Source organism: Meles meles, chromosome 19, assembly GCF_922984935.1.
Source record: "Meles meles chromosome 19, mMelMel3.1 paternal haplotype, whole genome shotgun sequence".
In the NCBI taxonomy this organism is placed as follows: Eukaryota; Metazoa; Chordata; class Mammalia; order Carnivora; family Mustelidae; genus Meles; species Meles meles.
In genome coordinates, this window is record NC_060084.1 from 43,493,966 (window position 1) to 43,519,811 (window position 25,846).

General features: G+C 40.3%; 1 protein-coding gene and 1 non-coding gene across 2 annotated transcripts in view; one reads left to right on the forward strand and one right to left on the reverse strand.

Annotated features, from left to right (window-relative positions):
• Positions 1-8,324: 8,324 nt before the first annotated feature.
• Positions 8,325-25,846, reverse strand: part of ZNF568 (zinc finger protein 568) — a 65,653-nt gene continuing 48,131 nt past the window's right edge. Inside the window, exon 8 of the mRNA XM_045988693.1 lies at positions 8,325-11,680. Coding sequence (XP_045844649.1) covers positions 10,503-11,680 — 1,178 coding nt within the window. The 3' untranslated portion in view covers positions 8,325-10,502. The remainder of the gene's footprint in view (positions 11,681-25,846) is intronic.
• Positions 24,516-24,622, forward strand: LOC123931996. The gene has a single exon (XR_006816384.1). It is a non-coding gene; the product is annotated as a U6 spliceosomal RNA (small nuclear RNA).

Genomic DNA, 25,846 nt, shown 5'->3' on the forward strand with positions numbered 1-25,846 from the left:
GTGTGGTGGGAGAGGTTATAGTTAACCTCTATAAAAGGCCATGAGGAACTCTCTCAAGAAATGGAAATGTTCTGCATCTTACTTGTCATGGTAGTTACAGGGGTATCACCTTTTAAAACTCAACTGTAGACTAAGTGTAATTTATTATATATAAATTAAATCAATAAAGTTGATAAAATGACATCAAGCTGTGCACTTAAGATTTATGCTTTTGGGGTGCATGGGTGGTTCAGTTGGTTCAGCGTCCAACTCTTGGTTTTGGTTCAGGTCACGATCTCAAGGTCCTGAGATGGAGCCCCATGTGGGGTTCTGTGCTCAGCGTGGAGTCTGCTTGGGTTTCTCTCCCTCTGTCCCTCCTCCTGCTCATACACACTATCTCTCTTTCTCTCTCAAATAAAATCTTTGGGGGAAAAAAAAAAAGATTTATGCTCTTTATATAGCTGAGAAAGAGAGAAGCTGCTGCTGACATGTAAGAACTAGCCTGGTACTGTCAATGAGATCTTGTTATAAGTTCATATAACATCAGCAGCAGGTAGGCAACTCTGTAATCCTGGTGGATCAAGACAAAAAACAAGATCACCTTGTAATCATATCTAAATACAGATAAAACATGAACACTATTCAAGCCACAAAATGCTAAACATCCCTGGATACTATCAATGGCTGCTACTTCTTTACCAATTACAATTTTAGCCTGCCTTTAGTCTTTCCTCCTTATGGATAAAATTAATTAAGATATGCAGTTATAGAATTGCAATCAACATCCAATCCAGAACAAAGCTCCACTTCCTTAAACCTTCTCTAAATCAATAACCACAAACCCAATATTGTATGTCCCCTTTGGTGCAATGAGCAGTAAACCTAACTTGTCTGACTACAAGGAATGTTCCTAGTGGTACTTGGCTGGAAGACACACATTTTACTATATAAAACCTCAATAAAAATGTCAGCATGAAGATAAGCAGGGTGTTTTTTAGGGTTAATGTTTTGGGGGAAAAAAGTTTTGAACTGACCACAAGCTAATTTAGATTTAACACTAAGGAAGTTGTTCCTTTTTTCACTTAAAGCCTTAAGATCACCTGTGACAGTGTCAATTAGTTCAATAAGTGAAAGGAGGGAACAACTAATTACTTTTCATTTTTAAAATTTTCTTATTAATTTTTTATTTTTTTATAAACATATAATGTATTTTTATCCCCATGGGTACAGGTCTGTGAATCGCCAGGTTTACACACTTCACAGCACTCTCCATAGCACATACTCTCCCCAATGTCCATAACCTCCCACCCCCTCTCCCAACCCCCCCTCCCCTGAGCAACCCTCAGTTTGTTTTGTGAAATTAAGAGTCACTTATGGTTTGTCTCCCTCCCAATCCCATCTTGTTTCATTTATTCTTCTCCTATCCCCCTAACCCCCCATGTTGTATCTCCATGTCCATGCTTTTTATCTCTCCTTCTATTTTTTTTTCAAGATTTTATTTATTTATCTGACAGACAGAAATCACAAGTAGGCAGGGAGACAGTCAGAGAGAGAGGAGGAAGCAGGCTCTCCGCAGAGCAGAGAGCCCGACGTGGGGCTTGATCCCAGAACCCTGGGACCATGACCCGAGCCGAAAGCAGAGGCTTTAACCCACTGAGCCACCCAGGTGCCCCTCTCCTTCTATTTTTAATGATAGCCTAGCTGGATAGAGTATTCTTGGCTGCATGTTTTTCTCGTTTAGTGCTCTGAATATATCATGCCAGCTCTTTCTGGCCTCCCAGGTCTCTGTGGATAAGTCTGCTGCCAATCTAATATTTTTACCATTGTATGTTACAGACTTCTTTTCCCGGGCTGCTTTCAGGATTTTCTCTTTGTCACTAAGACTTGTAAATTTTACTATTAGGTGACGGGGTGTGGACCTATTCTTGTTGACTTTGAGGGGGGTTCTCTGCACCTCCTGGATTTTGATGCTTGTTCCCTTTGCCATATTAGGAAAATTCTCTCCAATAGACCTTCTGCTCCCCTCTCTGTTTCTTCTTCTTCTGGAATCCCAATTATCCTAATGTTGTTTGGTCTTATGGTGTCACTTATCTCTCAAATTCTCCCCTCATGGTCCAGTAGCTGTTTGTCCCTCTTTTGCTCAGCTTCTTTAATCTCTGTCATTTGGTCTTCTATATCACTAATTCTTTCTTCTGCCTCATTTATCCTAGCAGTGAGAGCCTCCATTTTTTATTGTACCTCATTAATAGCTTTTTTGATTTCAACTTGGTTAGATTTTAGTTCTTTTATTTCTCCAGAAAGGGCTTTTATATCTCCAGAGAGGATTTCTCTAATATCTTCCATGCCTTTTTCAAGCCCGGCTAGAACCTTGAGAATCATCATTCTGAACTCTAGATCTGACATATTACCAATGTCTGCATTGATTAGGTCCTTAGCCTTTGGTACTGCCTCTTGTTCTTTTTTTTTTTGTGGTGAATTTTTCCGCCTTCTCATTTCGTCCAGATAAGAGTATATGAAGGAGCAAGTAAAATACTGAAAGGGTGGCAAGGACCCCAGAAAAAATGTGCTTTAACCAAATCAGAAGAGACCCAAAATCGTGGGGGGGAGAAAGGGGATAAAAAGAGGTTCAGAAAAAAAAAAGAAAAAATTAAAAAAAGAAAACAAAGAAAAAATATAAAAAAGAAAGAAAAAATATAGTAGATAAACTAGTTAAAAAACGTTAAAAAAGACAGGGCACCTGGGTGGCTCAGTGGGTTAAGCCTCTGCCTTCAGCTCAGGTCATGATCTCGGAGTCCTGGGATCGAGCCCCACATCAGGCTCTCTGCTCAGCTTGGAGCCTGCTTTCCCCCTCTCTCTCTGCCTGCCTCTCTGCCTACTTGTGATCTCTCTCTGTCAAATAAATAAATATAATCTTAAAAAAAACGTTAAAAAAGAAAAGGGTAAAAGTTTTTTTTTTAACAATTTTTTTAAGATTTTATTTATTCATTTGACAGAGATCACAAGTAGGCAGAGAGGCAGGCAGAGAGAGAGAGGAGGAAGCAGGCTCCCTGCCGAGCAGATAGCCCTATGTGGGGCTCGATCCCAGGACTCTGAGATCATGACCTGAGTTAAAGGCAGAGGCTTAACCCACTGAGCCACCCAGGTGTCCCAAAAAGGGTAAAAGTTTAAAAAAATTTAGCAGAAGAAGAAAAAAGAAAGAAAAAAAAATTGAAAAAAAAATTAAATTAACCGCAAGACTAAAGAATCATGGGGAGAAAGCCATGAGTTCCGTGCTTTGCTTTTTCCTCCTCTGGAATTCTGCTGCTGTCCTTGGTATTGAACCTGCTTTCCTTGGTAGGTGAACTTGGTCCTGGCTGGATTGCTTGTTGATCTTCTGGGGAAGGGGCCTGTTGTAGTGACTCTCAAGTGTCTCTGTCTGAGGCGGAATTGCACTGCCCTTACCGGCGGCCAGACTAAGTAATCCGCTCCGGTTTGCTTTTGGGAGCTTTTGTTCCCTGAACACTTTCCGTAGAGTTCTGGAGGACGGGAATGAAAATGGCGGCCTCCTAGTCTCCGGCCCGGAGGAGCCGAGAGTCCGGGGCCCCACTCCTCAGTGCGCCCCCACAGAACAGCGCCCAATCACTCCCATATCCCCGGCCTCTGGCCGCACTCCGAGCTCACCCAGCCTGCGACCAGTTCAAGGTAACCCCGAGCTGAGAGCTCACTCCTCAGCTCTGTCTCTGTAGCCAGCTTCTCTGTTCTAATACCTGCAACTCTGCAACACTCAGACACTCCCAATCCTTCTGTGACCCTGCAGGACCTGGGGGCACGCTGACCCCACATGGGCTTCACCCCGGTTTAGCCTCTGGAGCAATGTCCCTCAGTGGAACAGACTTTTAAGAGTCCTGATTTTGTGCCCCGTTGCTCCGCCGCTTGCCGGGAGCCGGCCCCTCCCCCTGCCCCCTCCCCCTGTGGTCTATCTTCCCGTCGTTTTGGATTCACTTCTCCGCCAGTCCTACCTTTCAGAAAGTGGTTGATTTTCTATTTCTAGAATTGCTGTTCTTCTTCTCTTCGATCTCCCGTTGGATTTGTAGGTGTTTGCAATGTTTAGATAAGCTATCTAGCTGATCTCCTGCTACCTGATGTTGTCTCAGCTTGCTACTTCTCTGCCATCTTGACTCCTCTTACTTTTCATTTTTGCTGTAAGTCATTAACAGATTGTTCCAGGCTGAAGAGTCAGTCCTTTATTCTCTAAAAATTCGCCAATTCCCTTAATATAACATGTCTTCATGTGTGAGTTCTAAAAGAACTCTAAAGATCCCTTTAGCCTGGAATGAGTGCATTTATGGTTTAGAAATGAAAGCAAGACCCGTTATACTAAATAGGCAAATTAGCACAGGTGATCTTTTTTTTTTTTTTTTTTGAATTCATAAGGGATGAATGCGTCATCTCAGGAATCTCCTTAATTCGATGAACAATGTATTACACAGATGTCAACTTTATTTCAATTTTAAAAGACTATATTACACATTTATAATAGCCAAAAACTGGAAACAAAAGAGGTAAATGTATAAATAACCAAGAGGTGAAAATCAATGTATTTATAGAATCCACCCAGTTTTCTATGTTGTCACTTAAAGTTTTAATATGGGGGCGCCTGGGTGGCTCAGTGGGTTAAAGCCTCTGCCTTCAGCTCAGGTCATGATCTCAGGGTCCTGGGATCGAGCCCCACATCGGGCTGTCTGCTCAGCGGGAAGCCTGCTTCCTCCTCTCTCTCTGCCTGTCTCTCTGTCTATTTGTGATCTCTGTCTGTCAAATAAATAAATAAAAATCTTAAAAAAAATTTAATATGGCCTGTCACGTCAATTATTTCTGTTATAGTGTTACTTTTCTTTTTTAAAGATTGTATTTTTAAATTTAAATTTTATTTTGTTTTTAATATTTTAAAAATTTATTTGACAGAGACACAACGAGAGAAGGAACACAAGTAAGGGAGAGTGGTAGAGGAGGGAGCCCGATGTCGGGCTCGATTCTAGGACCCTGGAATCATGACCTGAGTTGAAGACAGATGCTTAATGACTGAGCCACCCAGGTGCCCCTAAGGATTGTATTTTTAAGTAACCTGTACACCCAGTGTGAGGCTTGAATTTACAACCCCAAGTTCAAGAGTTGCATGCTCTACCAACTGAGCCAGTGAGGTGCCCCTTTAACAGTTTCACTTTGGTTCAATTTCATCCATTAGCTTACTTCTTCCATTGGAGTAGGGCAGTATCTTGAAATTTTCCTGGATTTTTCTCATATAACTGAATGAAAGACAAGGAGTGGGAGTTGGGTTGGGAATAGGGAATAAACTGCAATGTAATCAGATTAGCACATCTCTTTGGAAAGGGCTGAACTGTCCTGTGATTAAAGTAGTAAAAGTCCTGGGTCATTGCATTTATGTGAGAGTGGTAGATGGGGAGAAAAAGCCCTTTTGTCTTAGTACATGTGTACTAATTTGTTAAGTAAGAACAAATATAAAATGGGGTGCCTGGGAGGCTCAGTGGGTTGAGACCTCTGCCTTCAGCTCAGGTCATGATCTCAGGGTCCTGGGATCGAGCCCCGCATGGGGCTCTCTGCTAGGCGGTGAGCCTGCTTCCTCCTCTCTCCCTCTCTGTCTACTTGTGATCTCTGTCAGTCAAATAAATAAATAAATCTTAAAAAAAAAAAATATATATATATATATATATACTATGCTGTGGGGCACCTGGGTGCTGCAGTAGGTTAAAGCCTCTGCCTTCGCTCAGGTCATGATCCCAGGGGTACTGGGATAGAGCCCCACATCGGGCTCTCTGCTCAGCAGGGAGCCTGCTTCCTCCTCTCTCTGTGCCTGCCTCTCTGCCTACTTGTGATCTCTGTCAAATAAGTAAATAATATCTTAAAAATATATATATACTATGGTGTAAAGCAAAGGATCCAACTGGAGGGAATCTACCCACTCAGCAAAAATATAAACACCAACTTGAAACAGTACATGAGTAGTAAAATTGTACAATTGTCTGTAAAATAATAAACCTGAACTTTCACTGGTGGAAGACTGGGTACATACATTATGCTTTGTCTTTATGATGCATTAGTCTAAAGCTAAAATGTTACACCTGTAGGTACTGACTGGAAGGAAGTCCAGTTGTGGTATGTTACCAAGTGAGAAAAGGTGACTGCACTTCACTGTGTAAGCGCAATCCCATTTCAACTATGCTACACACACACACACGCACCACTACCACCACCACCACAAACTTTCTAAACATGGGCATGCTTCTTGAGTATGACAGAAAGTATGGAAGGCTATTGGTATTGGCAATTCAGAGAGTAAGTATAGTTTTTGTTTTTGAATTTCATTTATGATCTCTACACCCAGTGTGGGGCTTGAACTCACAACGCCAAGATCAAGAATTGCATGCTCTTGGGGCCACCTGAGTGGCTCAGTTGGTTAAGCATCTGCCTTAGGCTCAGTTCATGATCCTGGGGGTCCTCAGCAGGGAGTCTGCTGCCTCTCCTCCCTCTGAACCTCCCCCCTGCTCATGGCTCTTGTTTGCTCTCAAATAGAAAAAAAAAAAGAAAGAAAGAAAGAAAGAAAAGATGCATGACCTTCAGACTGAGCCAGTCAAGCACCATAAGTTTTTAAAAATCTTTACAATATATCCCTGTTTTTTGGGGGGGGGGGGGGTAAAACATGTTCTATAAAATTAGAATACAACTTTTAAGTCTTGAAAACAGAAATATGTATACATGGGCAAAAACTGAAAGAAAATCATCTAATATTGTTATGACTAAAAAAAAATGTTAGAAATTGTAACAAAAACTAGTACCATGATCATGCCTAATTTTGCCTACCTTTATAATCCTTCAGTATCTTCTATGGACGTACTTGTGCTCTTAGAACAGTATACAAAACTTTTTTTTTTTTTAAAGATTTTTTATTTATTTATTTGACAGAGAGAGACCACAAGCAGGCAGAGAGGCAGGCAGAGAGAGAGAGAGAGAGAGAGGGAAGCAGGCTCCCCGCTGAGCAGAGAGCCCGATGCGGGACTCGATCCCAGGACCCTGAGATCATGACCTGAGCCGAAGGCAGCGGCTTAGCCCACTGAGCCACCCAGGTGCCCCAGTATACAAAACTTTTTTTTTTTTTTATATTTTATTTATTTGACAGAGAGAAATCACAACTAGGCAGAGAGGCAGGCAGAGAGAGAGGAGGAAGCAGGCTCCCTGTGGAGCAGAGAGCCCGATGTGGGGCTCGATCCCAGGACCCTGGGATCATGACCTGAGCCGAAGGCAAAGGCTTTAACCCACTGAGCCACCCAGGTGCCCCACCAAAACTTTTAAGAAGAGACATGAAACAATTATGCCAGTGCAGATAAAATTTAGCAATCATTTCCCACCTTTAAAAAAATGCTTAGGGGCACCTGCCTGGCTCCATCAGTAGAGCATGCGACTGAATCTCAGCATCTTGAGTTCAAGCCCCACATTGGGCATAAAGCCTACTTAAAAAAATAAAAATAAAATATGCTTGAATTTTTATTATAATTATCTTCCAATGGGCTGACATTCTGACTGATTTAATTTACCACATAATACATGTTTACATTAAACTTATTTGAAGTATGTATCATTTTCTGAAGTGTGAGGCTAACATGGAATACACTGGATGGTGATTATCCCAAATAAGTCCGCAGCCCATGAGGTAGGATTAAGTGGATAACTGCAGTGACTTCACAGCAGTTGAATACACATATGCTGTAAGTTTCTCATTTGCTACTTTCTGTGGGAAATCATCATTTTAAGGTCTAGTTTTCAATGTGTAAACACTACCTTTATGCATTACATTAAAAAACAATTGGACAGGTCATGAATCATTTTATTCCAAACAAAATAAAAACAAAGAAACAAAAACCCTACTTTTTTCATCAGGCTGCTAGATTTGATTTGCTATTTTTTTTTGGAAGATTTTATTTATTTGACAGACAGAGATCACAAGTAGGCAGAGGCAGGCAGAGAGAGAGAGGGAAGCAGGCTCCCTGCTGAGCAGAGAGCCTGACTCAGGGCTCCATCCCAGGACCCTGAGATCATGACCTGAGCTGAAAGCAGAGGCTTAACCCACAGAGCCACCCAGGTGCCCCTGATTTGCTATTTTATTTGGAATATTCATATACCGGAAGTACAACAAATTATTTTTATAGCTGATTTGATCTAGATGTTGTCCTTTTCCAAGTTTCTTTAAAGGGTTATGCTAGCCTCATAACTGTGACTCTTTGTATCTTGGAAACTTAGAAGATTTTATCTGTTGGATATGCTGATACTAGAGGAATCACGTATACCTCTTTAATCAGTTTTTTTTTTAATTGGTTCTTTTATTCAGGAAAACACTCTTTCAAGATTTCAGCCATGCTTTAAAGAGCTGAATATGAACACACACAATACAATGCTGAATGTAAAGAGAAAACAAAAAACATTTCCCATGTCTTACTAAAGTAGAATATATGTGTACCTGTTTAAAAAATATTTAATAATGCTTTTCCACATTTTCAGATATAGTATAAAAAGCTGAATATAAACATTTCCTCATCTTACTAAAGGTATACACACATACACACACACACATACATACTTCTTTTCCCCAGGACTCAGGTCTATCATAAAAAATTGAGCATAGGTGTTGTGCAAAAACAATGAATACTGTTATGCTGAAAAAAATAAATAAAATGGGAAAAAAAATTGAGCATAAACTTAAAAACAGATATGCATGAAGTTTGTTATTTTACTCAAAATTCAGGGGCAGGGCAGCTCTGCATCATTTCATCAGTTCAACGTCAAGGACGCAGGTAATTCCAATCTATCCTGCATATCAATCTCAGCCTTTCACCCCTCTGGTAGCAAAATGGCCACAATTCTGGTATCACACAGACATATAGACATACATCCTGGATATAAGAGGACTATTTCCTCCTATCTTGTTGGGCAAGAAAATTTGACCTGAAGCCTACTTGCAGAATTTTGCTCAGATCTTGTATGGCTAGGACTGTTACATGTATGTCCAGATGCAATGCAAACTAGGAGAGCAAGACCTAGACTTTAGATGAGCAGCAGGCAGTCCTGGCAAAGGGAGAATGGCTAACACCAATGGATAGGCAACCAACAGTGTCTGCCACAACAATATTGCCTTTTTTCTTTAAAACTCTTTTTTTGTAGTTACATTTCCTCTCATTCATGATGCTTGAGGGTTTTTTCCTCCCATCTCAGGAAGTTTTCAAGGTTTGTTGTTGTTGTTGCTTTGTTTGGGGCTTTGCTCTTAATTGGTTAGAGCTTTTCTACACACTAAAGCTGAATGCTTATTCATTTACTCTCTCATTCCTCAGATTTCAACAAGTGTTTCCAGGGAACCTATCAGAACAGCCGGTGTACCAAGTACAGTGCACTGACAATGAATCGTGGCCATTAACTGTCCATATTTTCTACACATATTAAAAGAAGTTAATTTTCCTAAGGATAGTGTTGCACCCTACAACTCTCAACATGGAGTTGTCATTCACTCCAAATTGTAACTCGCCTTGATTTCCTTTCCCCTAGTGAGGCAAGAGGGCAAGGTGAAAAAAAAGTTGTTTTCAATTATTCTCCAGAAGGAATTACCTGACATTCAAAAGATGATGTAAGATGTTCCCATAGTCATGGTACACATAAAGCCGCCCTCTCATCCACAAATATGAAAATAAAAGCCTTCATCCACAAATATGAAAATAGAAGCAGCTATTTAACTCACTTTGGATATCAGCCATACAGTATTCTGTGGGATATAATGTAATCATTTAATCTTACAATGCTTACAAGATGGTGCTAACATTACTAATTTATAACTGAGAAAGTTTAGATCCAGTTAAGTAATTTGCCCTGAAAGGCAAGTAAAAGACTGAGCATTGTTTAAATCCTTCACCACTCTACCTCAGTTTAAGTTAATTTTAGAGGACGAGCTTGCAAATATTTAAGATCTGAGCGGGATGGAAGAATCAGCTGCATTTTTAACATTACTGTAGTCTTCCTCAAGTATGAATTGAGAGGAGTAATTTGTTAGCTAAAGCAAACTGGTCTCCTATATTTATGACATTTATAATATAAATCCTCTAATTTCCCCCAGGCCTAATGACCCTGATGTTGCGAATTGTTTGTATGACAGTCTCTGACACACTAACTGCCTTCCAAAGCCTTCCCACTTTCCCACTTTCCTTACATTCAAGGAGTTTTTTCACTTTTATATCAATTGAACCTTGATAGCTAATAAATTTTGAAACATAAATAGAACCCTCCCATCCCTAACATTTATAAAGTATCTCGACATTAACACGTGTCAAATAAATTCTGGTGCTCAAATAAAGGCCCTGTATCCACAGTGTAAGCTCCGATATTAAGTTATCTTCAAAGGCTATCCCACATTCCTTAAAATCACAGGGGGTTTTGTTCTACTAGTTTGACTTTGCAGATGTCCATAAAATTTTGAGCCTTCTCACATAACTTCATTCACTCCTCTTGCCTGTGTGAATTCTTTGATGTTTACTAAGGTGTGAACCACGAATAAAGGCCTTCCCACATTGCTTGCATTTGTAAGGTTTCTCACCAGTATGAATTTTCAGGTGCCGATTAAGTTCTGAGCCACGACCAAAGGCTTTTTCACATTCCTTACACTTATAGGGCTTTTCACCACTATGACTTCTCTCGTGATGAGTAAGTTCTGACTTTCGAATAAAGGCCTTCCCACATTCCTTACATTTATGGGGTCTCTCACCAGTGTGAACTTTTTGATGTCGAATAAGTTCTGTGCTACAAGTAAAGGCCATTTTACATTCCTTACATTTATAGGGTTTCTCACCAGTGTGAGCTCTCTGATGTCGAGTAAGTTCCGAACCACGACGAAAGGCCTTCCCACATTCTTTACATTTATATGGTTTCTCACCAGTATGAACACTCTGATGTCGAAGAAGATGGGAATCAGAGATAAAAGCTTTCCCACATTCCTTACATTTATGAGGTTTCTCACCAGTATGAATTCTTTGATGTAGACTCAGTTGTGAGGCACAACTATATACCTTTCCACACTCCTTACATTCATAGCGTCTCTCACCAGTATGAATTATCTGATGAAGACTAAGTTGCGTGTCGTAACGGAAAGCTTTCCCACATTCCTTACATTTATGGGGTTTCTCACCAGTATGGATTCTCTGATGTCGAAGAAGATGTGAGGGACGGGTAAAGGCTTTCCCACATTCCTTACATTCATAGTATTTCTCATCAGTATGAATTCTCTGATGTAAACTAAGTTGTGAGGTAGACGGAAAGGCCTTCCCACACTCCTTACATTTATAGGGTTTCTCACCTATGTGGATCTTTTGATGTTTGCTAAGTTGTGAGTTAGAATGAAAGGCTTTCCCACATTCCTTACATTTATAAGGTTTCTCACTAGTATTAATACTCTGAGGTTTAGTTGTTTCAGAGCCATGGATAACAACACATTTCTTATTTTCTTTACTTTTTTTGCTTTCATGAATTCTCTGATGCTTAATCAAGTCTGACTTACTATTAAAGACTTTCCCACATTCTCCACATTTAGAGTCTTTTTCCTTATTATGATTTCTTTCATGTTGAATATGGTGTGACTGGCACCTGGAAGTTTCCTTACATCCCTTGCATTCGTAGGTTTTCACTCCGGTATGAACTGTCTGAGGCACTCTCTGAACTGTTTTCTGAGTGGAAGTGGACCTTTCCTCAGAGGTTATAACAGGTTGTCTGACCTGTTCCTCCTGCTGTTTCTCCAAGTGGCATTTGATTTCTCTGTTATTTCTAAACCTAGTGCACTCAAGGTCGGAGCTCGTGAGTCTTTTTATCTCCAGGTGCAATGATTTAATTTCATAACTGTGCTCCTTTGGAAATAAATTCTTGGTTTCTCTTCTGGACTCCCAATCTGTAAGGTAACAAGAAAGAAAATAGGAGGTATTTTCATGTGGCAGGAGAAGAGAAGTTCTAAGGTAGAAATGACAAAGTAAAAATAGTGAATAATTTAAATAACTCAACACAGCACTGAAGTTTGGCAGTGGGGGTGGAGGGAGCCCAGGATCAAGGGTCAGGGGAGAAGAGAATAGAGAATATGAGGGGAACTTGTGAAGGAAGTAGTTCCAGAATCAGCTGAGGAACATTATAAATACAATGTCCAGGAACCACCTAAGACCAACGAAATGAGAATCTAGAGGAAGAAAACATTAATTACATCTAACAGCAAGTCTTTTCATCTCTAGCTTCAAAATATATCCAGATCTTGACTACTTCTCTCTATCAGTATCTCTACCACCTTGTCCAAAGCCATCTCTCACCAAGGTTAACACACTTTCTTAACAGGTCTCTCTACTTTCCCTGTTGCCCTCCTAATACCCCATACCTAACACAGTGGCAAGAGTGTTCTTGTTAAGTTAGATTAAGCCTTTCGTCTGCCTCAAAGTCTCCACTGGATTTCCCTCTTGTGCAGAGTAAAAGTCAAAGTCCCTATGTGGTCTATAAAACCCTCCCTGAACTTGTCTCACACTACTCTCTTTCTGACCTTACTGCCAATCTCCTCCCTTCAACTGACTCTGCTCCAGCTCCTTAACCAGCTGGATATACTTCACACTTGTGAAGCACATTTCTCCTTCAGAATCTCTGCCTCTTCCCTAAGATATCGATATGGCTTAAGTACTTCATTCTAACCTCTACTCAAACATGAGGCCACTCTTTACAAAACAGGCCCCTTATTATTCTACTTACTATATTTTTTAGCAGTGCACTTATCACATATCATTTTATCTATTTCTCCAACATTATTTTTTAAAGATTTTATTTATTTCGGGCACCTGGGTGGCTCAGTCGTTAAGCATCATGATCCTAGCGTCCTGAGATCGAGCCCCACATCGGGCTCCCTGCTCAGCAGGAAGCCTGCTTCTCCCTCTCCCACTTCCCCTGCTTGTATTCCCTCTCTCACTGTGATTCTGTCAAATAAACAAATAAAATCTAAAAAAAAAATTAAATAAATAACTAAAAAGGTTTTATTTATTTGGCACACGAGAGAGCGAGAGAGAGCGAGCACAAGCAGGGGGAGCAGGAGAGGGAGAAGCAAGGTCTACTGCTAAATTGGTTGGTAAAATGATGTTGGTATTTTATGCTGTATGAGAAGTTCCAGAGAGATGTCAGAAGATGCTGGTATTTCAAATATTTTGGAAAAACAATCTGGTAGAAAAGGAAAGCTATAAAAAGCAAGGATTCAAATCATAAATTTGGACCTTAAAGGAATGCTCAAATCAGAAAGTAACATTCATCAAGGATGCTCCCGTTGCTCCCCTCCTGCGCACTTTTCAGAGCTACCGAATCATTCCCCTAAATCGACCTTGAGTCTCTCTGCTTTCCCTACTCCATGGTCTCATTCTCGTACAAGGCGAATTCACCTCGACTTCCCAAACAGGCTTCTTCCTAGCAAGTTACACCATTTTCACTCATGAATCCTCTGATTCAATCTGTACAGGACAGCCAGAGAGAGGTCTTAGAAATCCAATCCAATCATGTTCTCATCTTGTTTAAAAACCTTCAATGGCTGCCAAGTGTCCTTAAGGAAAAAAATCCAAAGTCCTAGACATGGTGAGAAGGCTCTGCATGATGTGGACCTCCATTCAGGTCTACCAGGACACCAACCCACTACGTCTCTCCTCAGGGCCTTCAGTGAATAGGTTCCTCTACCTTCTACAGCATTCCCACAATACCACCTAGATCCTACTACTGCTCCTTCCAGCTTTGTATCCTTTGCCAAGATCTGAAAAGACTTACAGTCTGGTAATATTCTATTAGTAATATTATTACTAATATTGGTAATATTCAGCGCCTAATATTCTCTCACAGCAGACCCTTACCTATAACCATCTCCCCCAAAGACCCTCATTTCTCCGACCATTGTACAGACCAGTTTTCTAAAAAAGAAAACCTGTAGGTTATCAGTGATTAGGGATTTAAATCAGTCCTTAAATCAGCATACTTCCCGATCCTAGCTACTTCCTAGGTTATTCATTGTTACCTTTTATTTCATTACAAATATTTTGTAGCACCCTTTTTATACAACCAAAACAGTGCTGACTCTAAAAGTTATGTATCTGGCTTTATTCACCTAAGTCTTATACCACTGTTTCAAAAATATATATATATTTTTAAAGATTTTATTTATTTATTTGACAAACAGAGATCACAAGTAGGCAGAGAGGCAGACAGAGAGAGGAGGGAAAGCAAGGCTCCCCGCAGAGCAGAGAGCCTGATGCGGGGCTGGATCCCAGGACCCTGGGATCATGACCTGAGCTGAAGGCAGAGGCTTAACCCACTGAGTCACCCAGGCACCCCGTGTTTCAAAAATATTTTATAAAAAATATTTAAAATGCCGAAGGTTCTTTATCCCAATTGTGGTAACAGTTATATAAATCTACACATCATAAAATTTCATAGTAATATACACCAAAAAAATAAATACATAAAAATAAATGAGTGTATGTGAAAATCAGTGACATCTGAATAAGGTTTACTTATAGTTTCACTACTACTATTCTGTCAACATCAATTTCCTGGTTTTGACAGTGTACTAGGAATAGGTAAGATGTTATCATTAGAAAAGCTGAGTGAAGGGTACAAGGGAACTCTGTATTATTTTTGTAACTCCTTTGAATCTTAAATTAGTTCCAAATAAAAAGCTAAAAAGAAATGGTAAAAGTTATAAGCATGTATGTACCTAATAAGAGAGCCCTAAAGTACATGAAGCAAAAACAGAATGGAAGAAAAATAGACAATTCAATAAACTGAAGACTTTAATGCTCTACTTTCAATAACAGATAGATCAACTAGCCAGAAGATCAACAAGGAAACAGAAAACAACATGTTCTTAAATAACTAATGGGTCAAGGGGGAAATCAGAAGAGAAATTAGAAAATGCTTCAGGTGGATGAAAGGAAAACTTAACACACCAAAACTTATGGGGTACAGTTAAAACAGATTCTAAAGGGAAATTTATAGCTTAAAATGCCTATATTAAACCCCCCCCCCCCCAAGCCCAATAAAGATCTCAAATCAGATTATGGAACTAGATAAAGGACAAAGTAAACCCAAAGATACCGGAAGGAAGAAAATAATGAAGATTAGAGCAGATAAACAAAATAGAAAAAGGAGAACAGGAAAACCAACAAAACTGTCAAACCTTTAGCCATACTGACCAAGAGAAAAAAAAAGAAGACAAATACTGATATCAGGAATGAAGGAGGGATAACACTACCAACCTTACAGAAATAAAGGGCTAGGGCTAGGTGTGGGGACTGACTACTTATAGGTATGGGGTTTCATTTTGGGGTGATGAAAAGGTTCTAAAATTAGATTGTTGTCACAGTTGCAAAACTCTGTTACTGTATTAAAAACCACTAAACAGGACACTTTAAGTGAATTTTAGGGTATGTGATTTCTCTCTTAATAGAGCTAGCTGCTTTAAAGAGGACAAAATTGGACACAAAGTGCTGGGAAAATGGTTGTCTCATGGGAAGGAGGAAAGTGCTTCCTTCCTGAAAGCAGAAGCAAATATGAGGAAGCATAGCAAGAGTGGTAAGTAGAGAGAAAATTTGAGCCCTCACGCTAAGATATCCTTCCTTTTTTCTCCAGATCTCAGACCTTTTCAGCAAGCTTTCCTACTAACAGCTCAGCCATGTTGTTTTCTCACTGGCCCCCTGGGTGACCACCTGCCACAGTCGTCCTAATAGGAGTCACCATCACTCACCTGGGCACCATTCTTTTTTATCCTGATTCTTAACCATCCAGGGCTCCTTCCCCTGCTCCAATAAGGAGATCACATCTGGCTTAGAATCAGAAAGTCCTGCTCAAAAAAAAAAAGAAAAAAGACAATGTTATTGTATGTGCACCAGAATTTAAATCAATCCATGATTATCTTTTTAAAATTATTTATTTACTGACAATTTTATTTATTTATTTGGCAGACAGAGATCACAAGTTGTCAAGAGAGGCAGGCAGAGAGAGGAGGAAACAGGATCCCAGTGGAGCAGAGAGCCTGATGTGGGGCTTGATCCCAGGACCCTGGGATCATGACCAGAGCCGAAGGCAGAGGCTTTAACCCACTGAGCCACCCAGACATCCCTAAAATCAATGCATGATTATCAAGAAAGAGTAAGCAGGTTAAAGATCAAAAGAAGGGGTGAAGGTCAGAGGAGCAAAACAAAAAAGAAAAGTTGTCCAATGGAGCAGTCAATTATTATTATTTTTTAAAGATTATTTATTTATGGGGCACCTGGGTGGCTCAGTGGTTTAAGCCTCTGCCTTCGGCTCAGGTCATGGTCTCAGGGTCCTGGGATCGAGCCCCGCATCGGGCTCTCTGCTCAGTGGGGAGCCTGTTTCTCCCTCTCTCTCTGCCTGCCTCTCTGCCTACTTGTGACCTCTCTCTCTGTCAAAATAAATAAATATAAAAAAAAAAAAGATTATTTATTTGACAGAGAGAGAGAGAGAGAGAGAGAGAGAACACAAGCAGGGAGAGTGGGAGAGGAAGAAGGCTTCTTGCTGAACAGGGAGCCTGATGCAGGGCTCAATCCCAGGACCCAGGGATCATGACCTGAGCTGAAGGCAGACATTCAACAACTAAGCCACCAGGCACTCCTGGAGCAGCCAATTCTAACTTCATAAGGGATAATCCCTTCTTTGGGAAGCAACAAGAATCATTAATTCAGCCAGGCATTTGAGAAGCACTCATGAGAAATTCATAACAAAGAACATAAAATTCCAGAAGACCAATTCTGAATTTGGGGGTGGGGGCACATAACTTACCCAGTGAGATCAGGTTTTTATAATTCTCCAACATTACATCGCAGTACAAACCCTTCTGGGAAGAGTGCAAGCATTCCCACTCCTTTTGAGAGAAGTAAATGGCCACATCTTTGAATGTGAAGCCCTGAAACCACAGATCGATATATTTATTATTTGTAAAATTGATAGGCAAAATCTTTACAACGGAATAAAAAAAATGGAGAAGGCAATTTAGTAAGGTAACAATGTTGAGAAAACAGGCCGTCCTGGGCCCTTCAGTGCAGAAACAAGAGTGACAAGGGTACCCACTATTCTTGGTGCACACATCATGCTTAAGCATGCCGGGGACTATAGGAGTAACCTCTTAGGCTCTCTCCTCTTCCATTAACCTCCCCCTAGTCTGGGAATAACCAAAGTTCAGACAACTGGTGTTTTCCAATTAAATAAAACTATACATGCAAGCATACTCTATGTTCACTGCACAACACCTGTGGCTATCTCCTTCCCATTCTCCCAATAAAGAAAAACTTCTTAAAACTCTGACTCATTCGAAAAATATTTTATAAAATTTCTATTTCTGAAAATAGGATTTGAATATAACTTGGTGATTTCTATGATGCTTTACAACTTATGATTTAATAACTTCTTAAAAACACATGCCCATAAATATGCCAGAATATTAAAGCCTAATCAGTTTTCCATGTGACCAAAAATTCTAAAACAGACATCAATGTTCTTATTTTGGGGTACTAGGCTGCACAAGTTCTCTAAAGTTCTTTTGCAGTATGAGTCTTCTCTCCTCAACAATTTATACATATCTAGCTATAATGTTCCTGTTCCTATAAATTGTCCCTCACTATACTCTCCATGTTCCTGATCTGCCAGAACTGATGGGAGGAAGATCCAGACTCACACTGATGTGACCCAGGATGAACATACACTACAGAAGTGTGTGTGTGTCTCTCCTTCTCTCTCTCTCTCTCCATGAGTATCTTTCTTGATTTAAGGGAGGGTAACAAAACTTTACCTGCCCCAAACCCCTGAAAATCCAACTATATATAATGTATTTAGAGGAAACAACTTTCCCAACTGACCTGAGCCCCCAGAAGGGCCTGTTCTGACCTGCCCCGGGCAGATCCTTGTTCTACAACCTGAAAGACACTGAGCTCCTCAGCCATGCAGGCATCCCAAAGATATGGTGGAGCCCCAGGCCCAGGAGCACAGAATACTTGGGCAGGCCCAGCCCTGGACAACAGTAACAGTTTCTGCAACAGAGGTCTCCAACTTCTACCTCACTTAACAGACTCAGTTTATCAGGTACCTACTTAGCTTTGTTCCCATATCCCAGAACTGGGGCCCTTAAAACCCCCAAATGAAATCTCTTTCCACAAAGACCCTGTCCAGAATCATCACTACTGAGCCAGACACCAGCAGGTCCTAAGTAGTCTTGGCAAAGCTCAACCATCTGGACATAGGTTACATTGGCTTTACAAGAAACCGCAATTCTCAGAATCTTTGTGGCCAACATATTCTGGTTCCCAATGAAGATCATAAATTCTCTAAACTTGGCTTTCCTAATTGACATTATTCCCTCTCACTGCTACCCCTGGCCTTGTTGCTGATAGTCAGTGTTCACTGCATGGCAAGGACAATTACTGCATATTGAGCAGTTAAAGTTTCTGGTGCCTTATATGTCTGAATCCTCCGTAGAAGCCCATAAATCCTAATTCAAAGGAAACTTTAGCTCAAATAAGTGAAGTCATTTACTCAAATTTGCAGTTAGCAGTGGCACTGCTGGGTTTTGAATCTGGATTTCCCCAACTCGGTAGCTGGCATTCTTCCACTTCTGGCTCTTACAGATGCAGCCATTTCTGAAGAGCCTTCAAGAAAATCCTGAACTGGGCTCTCTACTTGTCAAGCAGAAGATGCTTGGTCTGCTCTGTGTGTCACTACAGAGCACAGCCCTCTATGAGGGAAAATTAAAGGTAGAAAGGAGAGGAAGGAAAGAAGCAGTTCTGCAAACAAAATGCCTTTATCTGACAATATAAAAATTCCCCTGACTCTGGCTCTGTGTGGGGACTTGGGGGGATGTGATGATTTAGATCTAGCACCTGCCCTTAAAAAGCTCAGAATCAGGAAGGAAAAACAGAAAAGTAGAGACAAACACAGGACATCAAGCTCTGTGGGGACTGGTTACCATGACCAAATCACCAGTGAAAAATAACGTTCTGAATATTAAAAACATTTTGGGATGTAATGATGATCTGGCAAAGAAGGAAAGTAATCTTCAGAAGCTAAAACTAATTCAAACTGGGAACCAACAGGAGTGTGCAAAGCCAATGTGACCGTGAGCTTTGACATTCAGAGACTCAGTGGAGAGAAAATCAAGCCTATATATAGCTGGTCAAGATGGGAGTTAAAAGGTTCTATACTGCAAAGACCTGGGACATCTAGACCATCCCCACAAAATACAGAAAAAGTAGAAGCACCACTCCCATTTTTGGACACTACAAGGAAAACAGCCTGACTTGAATCCTGGCAGTTGGTAGAAGAAAAGTATTTTCTCCTGAGGAATTACAATCACAAGTCACCTCTTCCACAGGTCTGTGGCTCACATCCACATTACTAAGGTGAATCCATAAAACTTGCCATCTATAAATCTACTTTAAGGTAGCTCTGGTTTGGTAGTGCTCTTGGCAGAAGCAAACACAGACCTGGCCTAGAAGAACAACCTTCAACCAGGCTTCAAGAATCCATAAACAGAATTTCAAGGAAAATGCCTAAATGCCACTAAATTGTACACTATAAAATGGTTAATTTATGTTACATGAATTTCCCCTAAATAAAAATAAAACATGCACAGAGGCATAATTCCAGGATCAGAGAGTCAGGAAGAAAATCAGTCATGCAATTGTTTCAAATTTCCACTATATTTTAAACTTTCCACAACAAAATAAAATGTTAAGGGGAAAATGTCACATCTCCAAAGATTCATACAAAACAGGTATATTATAAAAAAGGGGCAAGATGGTGAGAAACAAAACCACAAAAATGACAGGTAGATTTTTTAAAAGATTTTATTTATTTGTCAGAGAGAGAGAGCACGAGTGAGCATAAGCAGGGGAAGTGGCAGGCAGAGGGAGAAGCAGGCTCCTCGCTGAGCAAGGAGTCCAAAGTTGGACTGGATCCCATCATTACCTGAGCTGAAGGTAGATGCTTAACTGGCATCCACCTTCAGGCACTCCAAAGACAGGAAGATTTAAAAGGAAAAAAATAGTGGCACCTGGGTGGCTCATAAGTTAAATGTCTGCCTTCAGCCCAGGTCATTAACCCAGAGTCCTGCGATTGAGCCCCACCTCAGGCTCCCCACTTGGTGGGGAATCTCCTTCGAACCTCTGCCCCTGCATTGTGTTCTCTCACTCTCACAAATAAATGAATAAAATCTTAAAAAAAAAAAAAAGGAAAAATTATTTCTAGAGCAAAAAACCCTAATATTTAAAATTAAGTCATACAAAGGCTAGAATAAATACCTCCAAAGAGAAAAATTACTGGACTACAGATACAAAAAGAGATTGTACAGAATGCTCTCTTCATTCCCATGTTGTCCTTTTTGATAGCAGGGGCAGTAACTGAAGAACTAATGGGGGCACCTAGCGGCTCAGTTGATAGAGCATATGACTCTTGATCTTGGGGTCATGAGTTTAAGCCCTATGCTGGGCAAAGAACTTGCTTATTAAAAAAAAAAAAAAAAAAGCCTAATGGCTAAGAAATTTTCAGAACTAGCAAAAGAAAGCATTATTCAGAGGATGCCTGGGTGGCTCAGTCAGTTATGCGTCTGCCTTCCGCTCAGGTCATGATCCCAGGGTCCTGGGATTGAGTCCCACATTGAGCTTCTTGCTCAACAGAAAGCCTGCTTGTCTCTCTGCCTCTGCCTGTCACTCTGCCTGCTTATGTTCTCTTCTCTTTCTCTGACAAATAGATAAATAAATCTTAAAAAAAAAAAAAACTATAAAACTTCCTATAATCTAAAAAAATCTACTACTTTAAAAAAAGAAAAAAAGAAAGCATTATTCAGAAGCCCAATGAGTCTCAAGGAGAACAAACAGAAAGAAACCCTAGACAATTATACCAAAACTGCAGAGCAGTAAAAATAAAAGAGACTATATTAGAAGCAATTTGAGATTAAAGACAGATTATCTACACAGAAACACCAGTCTGATTGACAGATAATTATTCTATATATATATTCAATATATATATTGATATATATATTCAATATATATATTGATATATATATTGACATATTGAATATATATAACATATATATATTGAATATATATATAACATATATATATTGAATATATATATAACATATATATATTGAATATATATATAACATATATATATTGAATATATATATAACATATATATATTGAATATATATAACATATATATATTGAATATATATATATATTCAATATATATTCAACAATATAAACCACAAGACAGCAAACTACTTCAGTTAGCTGAGAGAAAATTACCTTTCACAGATGGGGGCAAATCAAGACATTTTCAAAAAAACCCAAAATCAAAACCCCCACAAAACTCATTAAAGTATGTACTTCCATCCGAAGGAAAACGATCCCAAGGTAGAGGGTTTAAGATATAAGAATAATGAACAAAGAAAGTGGTAAATATGCGGACAGATAAGCTAACATTGAAATATATAAAATAATAAAAATGTTTTATGGGTTAAAAAAAGGGTAGAATTAAAACATCTGACAACAGGGGCGCCTGGGTAGCTCAGTCGGTTAAGCGTCTGCCTTCAGTTCTGGTTGTGATCCTGGGGTCCTGGGATTGAGCCCCACTTTGGGCTCTCTGCTCAGTGGGGAGCCTGCTTTACTCTCTCTCTGCCTGCCTGCCGCTCTGCCTACTTGTGATCTCTCTCTGTCAAATAAATAAGCAAAATCTTTAAAACAAAACAACAACAAAAAAATCTGACAACAATATAAATTGTTTAATCAGTTAGATTATCCTAGTTCCCTATACTTATTCAGCAAGAGCATAAAGATTTAGTTTTGGACACTGTAAGTTAAAATACATTAAAATTTCTAAGGTAACCACTAAATAATTGAAACTAGTTTATAATTTTCAAACTCACACAGGGGTGAAAGGAGGTTAAAACAATATGGAAAAGGTAGGTTAAAAAGCACAAACTAAGCCAATAATGATACTTTCAATTATATCAGCAATTTTTTTAAAAAAGGACTTTATTTTATAAGTAATTTCTGCACCCAACATGGGGCTTGAATTTACAACCCCAAGATCAAGAGTCACACACTCCACTGATGGAGACAGCCACGTGCCCCTGTATCAGTAATTAGTATTAATGGGCTAAATGATCTCATTAAAAGACAAAGGTCAAAAACCAAAGCCCAAATATATGGTGTTTATAAGAGATACATCCAAAACATGACTATCCAAAAAGACTGGAGGTAAAAGTGAAAATATACACTCCTAATAAAAAATAAATATATTTAGACATACACATAAATAAAAGAATAAAATTATGACAAATCGTCATCATTATGAGAGAACACATCACTTGAAATAACTGACAGACACAAGACAAAATCAGTAAAAACAGAAATTATTTAAATTACAAAATAACAAAATTAACAAGCTTGATTTAATGGTAGCATATAGAATAATGCACCAAATTCAAATGTGTGCCAGGTTAAGCACACATTCAGGTGAATTTCCATCACTATCACATTCTTCTCAGCCGTATCTGGAGGAATCAGAAAACTGATCACACTGGGTCTTAACACAAGGCAATCATTTTGCATGAACTCATAGTAATAAAAAGATGCATATTAATAGGATTGCCTGGGGGCAGGGGTGGCAAATGGAATGGAAAGGTCTTGGATGACAGGTCATCCCTGGCAGGACTAAATGCATCCTCACTTACCGCTTTATTCCAACACCAGGATTGGTGCTCCAATAAATATAGAATGTGCTTTATAGAAAATGTATAACAAATGTAAAAGAGTTGGAGCTTTGTCCTAAAAGTAACAGGGATTCACTCAATAAAGGATGTGACATGACTGAACTATTTTATAGGCAAGGAGTAAAAGTAGAGCCAGGGAGCCCCATTAGAGGACAATACACTATCCACCCCTACACAAAGGTCTGATGTGGCATGCAGACAGTGGAGTGAGGCATGAGATCAGGGAACCCGAAAAGGACAGAAGCAATGGGATTGAGACCAGGAGGTAAGAATTGGGGGAACTCCAGGTGTCCAGTTAAAGGACACATTCAAGTGAATTTCCATCACTATCACAATCTCCAATGACATTATATAGAGGAAGTTATGAGGAAGTCCATGGTCATATAGAAAAATAGGTAAGACTCTACCATTTTTTTTTTTAACAGTGCTTAGCTTCTCATGAAGACACAGAAAGGGGGCTCCTGGGTGGCTCAGTAGGTTAGGCTGCTGCCTTCAGCTCAGGTCATGATCCCAGGGTCCTGGGATCGAGTCCCGCATTGGGCACCCTGATCCATGGGGAGACTGCTTCTCCCTCTCCCTCTGCCTGCCTTTCCCCCTGCTTGTGCGCTCTCTCTCTCTCTCTGACAAATAAATAAATTAATAAATAAAAAGAAAGGAAGGAAGGAAGGAAGGACAATCCACCACTCTGAGGAGAGGAAATAAAGGGAAATGGACAGTTGTCCAGGGTTTAGGGCAAGGGAAGCTTGAGTTCCTTCCTTACCAAAATGTGCTAAGACTGGATGGAGAGGGTGTAGTTTTTTCCTCTTGAGAATCTGAGGAAGGTTCTAGCCAGCATGGGAATGGTAAAGCAGACTCAACAAGTTCTCACAGAATTCAGAAGAAAAGGCAGAGAAAAGAAACAGATTAATCCAGAATACAAAAAATATTTTATTAGTCTTTTGAGAGAAAGGAACCCTTGAGAACTGACCAGAATTAATGAAGAGCCACACTCAGACACATCCAAGGAAAACACCCTGAACATACTACCAATATTATGCTATTCTTTAAAACTCCAAAGTCACAGAAAAGAAAAATCTAAATAAACACCCCAAATTAGGGATTTTACAGCCAACATTTGCTGGTCATATCTCACGCCAGATGCTTAAAGATCGAATCATTTGGGCAAAAGACAAAGTACTTTAGGAAAATGTGAATGACTTTTTAAAAAAAGATTTTATTTATTTAGAGAATGCAAATGGGGAGGAGAGCAGAGAGAAAGGGGGAGAGAGAGAACCTCAAGTAGACTCCATGCTCAGCATGGAGTCCGACACAGGCTCAACCTCACAACCCTGAGATCATGACCTGAGTGTCTCACTCTTGATTTCAGATGCTTAACCGACTGAGCCACCCAGGCACCCCTGAATGACTTTTCTATATTTACAGTAGAGAAGGCCATGGCATAAAGGGAGAAAACATTTTTTGAAAACTCTGAATCTAAAATACAAGCAAAATAGATTAACTGTGAAAAAATATTTTCAAAACTCACGACAGAGAATATGTTTAACATATAAACTTGTTCAACATAAAACAAAAAAGGTAACACTCTCTGACAAATGGGCAAAAGTAGAGGGATCCTAGTTGTACTACTTGTTAACTGTGTAATTTTGGAGTGACTTAATAGAATTTATTTCCTGTGCTCGCTTCGGCAGCACATATACTAAAATTGGAACGATACAGAGAAGATTAGCATGGCCCCTGCGCAAGGATGACACGCAAATTCGTGAAGCGTTCCATATTTTTCAGGGGAGGGATGGAGAGGGTGCTGCAGAGGCTTAAGTCATCTTCCCTGTCCAGAGCCAGCCACCACATTCCTGGTGGATGGTGACAGCCCTGAGAGCCGGCTGACCGTGCCGGGCCTCCGAGAGAACGTGCCCTACAAGTTCAAGGTGCAGGCCAAGACCACCGAAGGTTACGGGCCAGAGCGCGAGGGCATCATCACCATTGAGTCCCAGGACGGAGGCCCTTTCCCACAACTGGGCAGCCACGCTGGGCTCTTCCAACCCTCGCTGCCAGGCGAGTACAGTGGCATCACCACCACCCACACCAGTACCACTGAGCCCTTCCTATTGGATGGACTGAGCCTGGGGACCCAACGCCTGGAAGCAGGTGGCTCCCTCACCCGCCACGTGACCCAGGAGTTTGTGAGCCGGACGCTGACCACCAGTGGGACGCTCAGCACCCAGGTGGACCAGCAGTTTTTCCAGACCTGAGCGCCCCAACCCTTACCCACCCGTGTGCGGGAACCTGGGTCCCCACCCCGCCTCCTCTCCCTGGCTCTGGCTTGGCTCCTCCGCCCGTGGACCCCTCGCGGCCCAGCACACCCCAATGCTGACCACAGGGCCAGCGCCTCTGGCTACAGAGGACAGAAGGTTGTCCTCTGGGAGGAATAAAGGGCACAGAGGTCCCAGAAGGCCCTTCTGGCAGCGACGCCCCTACCCCAGGCCCAAGCCCATTTGCACGTAACCAAAGAGCTGGAACCAGCATGACAAGGCCCCTGCTTTGTTCCACACTCAATAAAAGATTTTGCTACCGGAAAAAAAAAAAAAAAAAAAAAAAAAAAAAAAAAAAAATAGAATTTATTTCCTTATCTGTCAACTTAAAATAATACCGTATTTCATCAATTCTGGGGTACCACTGATTGTAACGCCACCATTACTTACACCAGTGAAGAAAAAATACCATTGATGAAACTATGACTTGCCAAGAACTGCAAAACTAGTCCTGATTTCAAAGAAGTTTAACAGAATTGAAGAAACACAGTTATACCTGTCTCAAAGGGTTATTAATGTGGATTCAACAAGATAACGCATGTAAAGAACTTGAAACAAGCTGGTTGCTTCTATCAGTAGCATGATCCCATTCTGAAAACAAAATTACATACCTACACATATGTATAGACAAAATTTGAAAATATTAATCATGACTATCTCTAGATGGTGGGACCATGGGTGACAAACTTCCTTA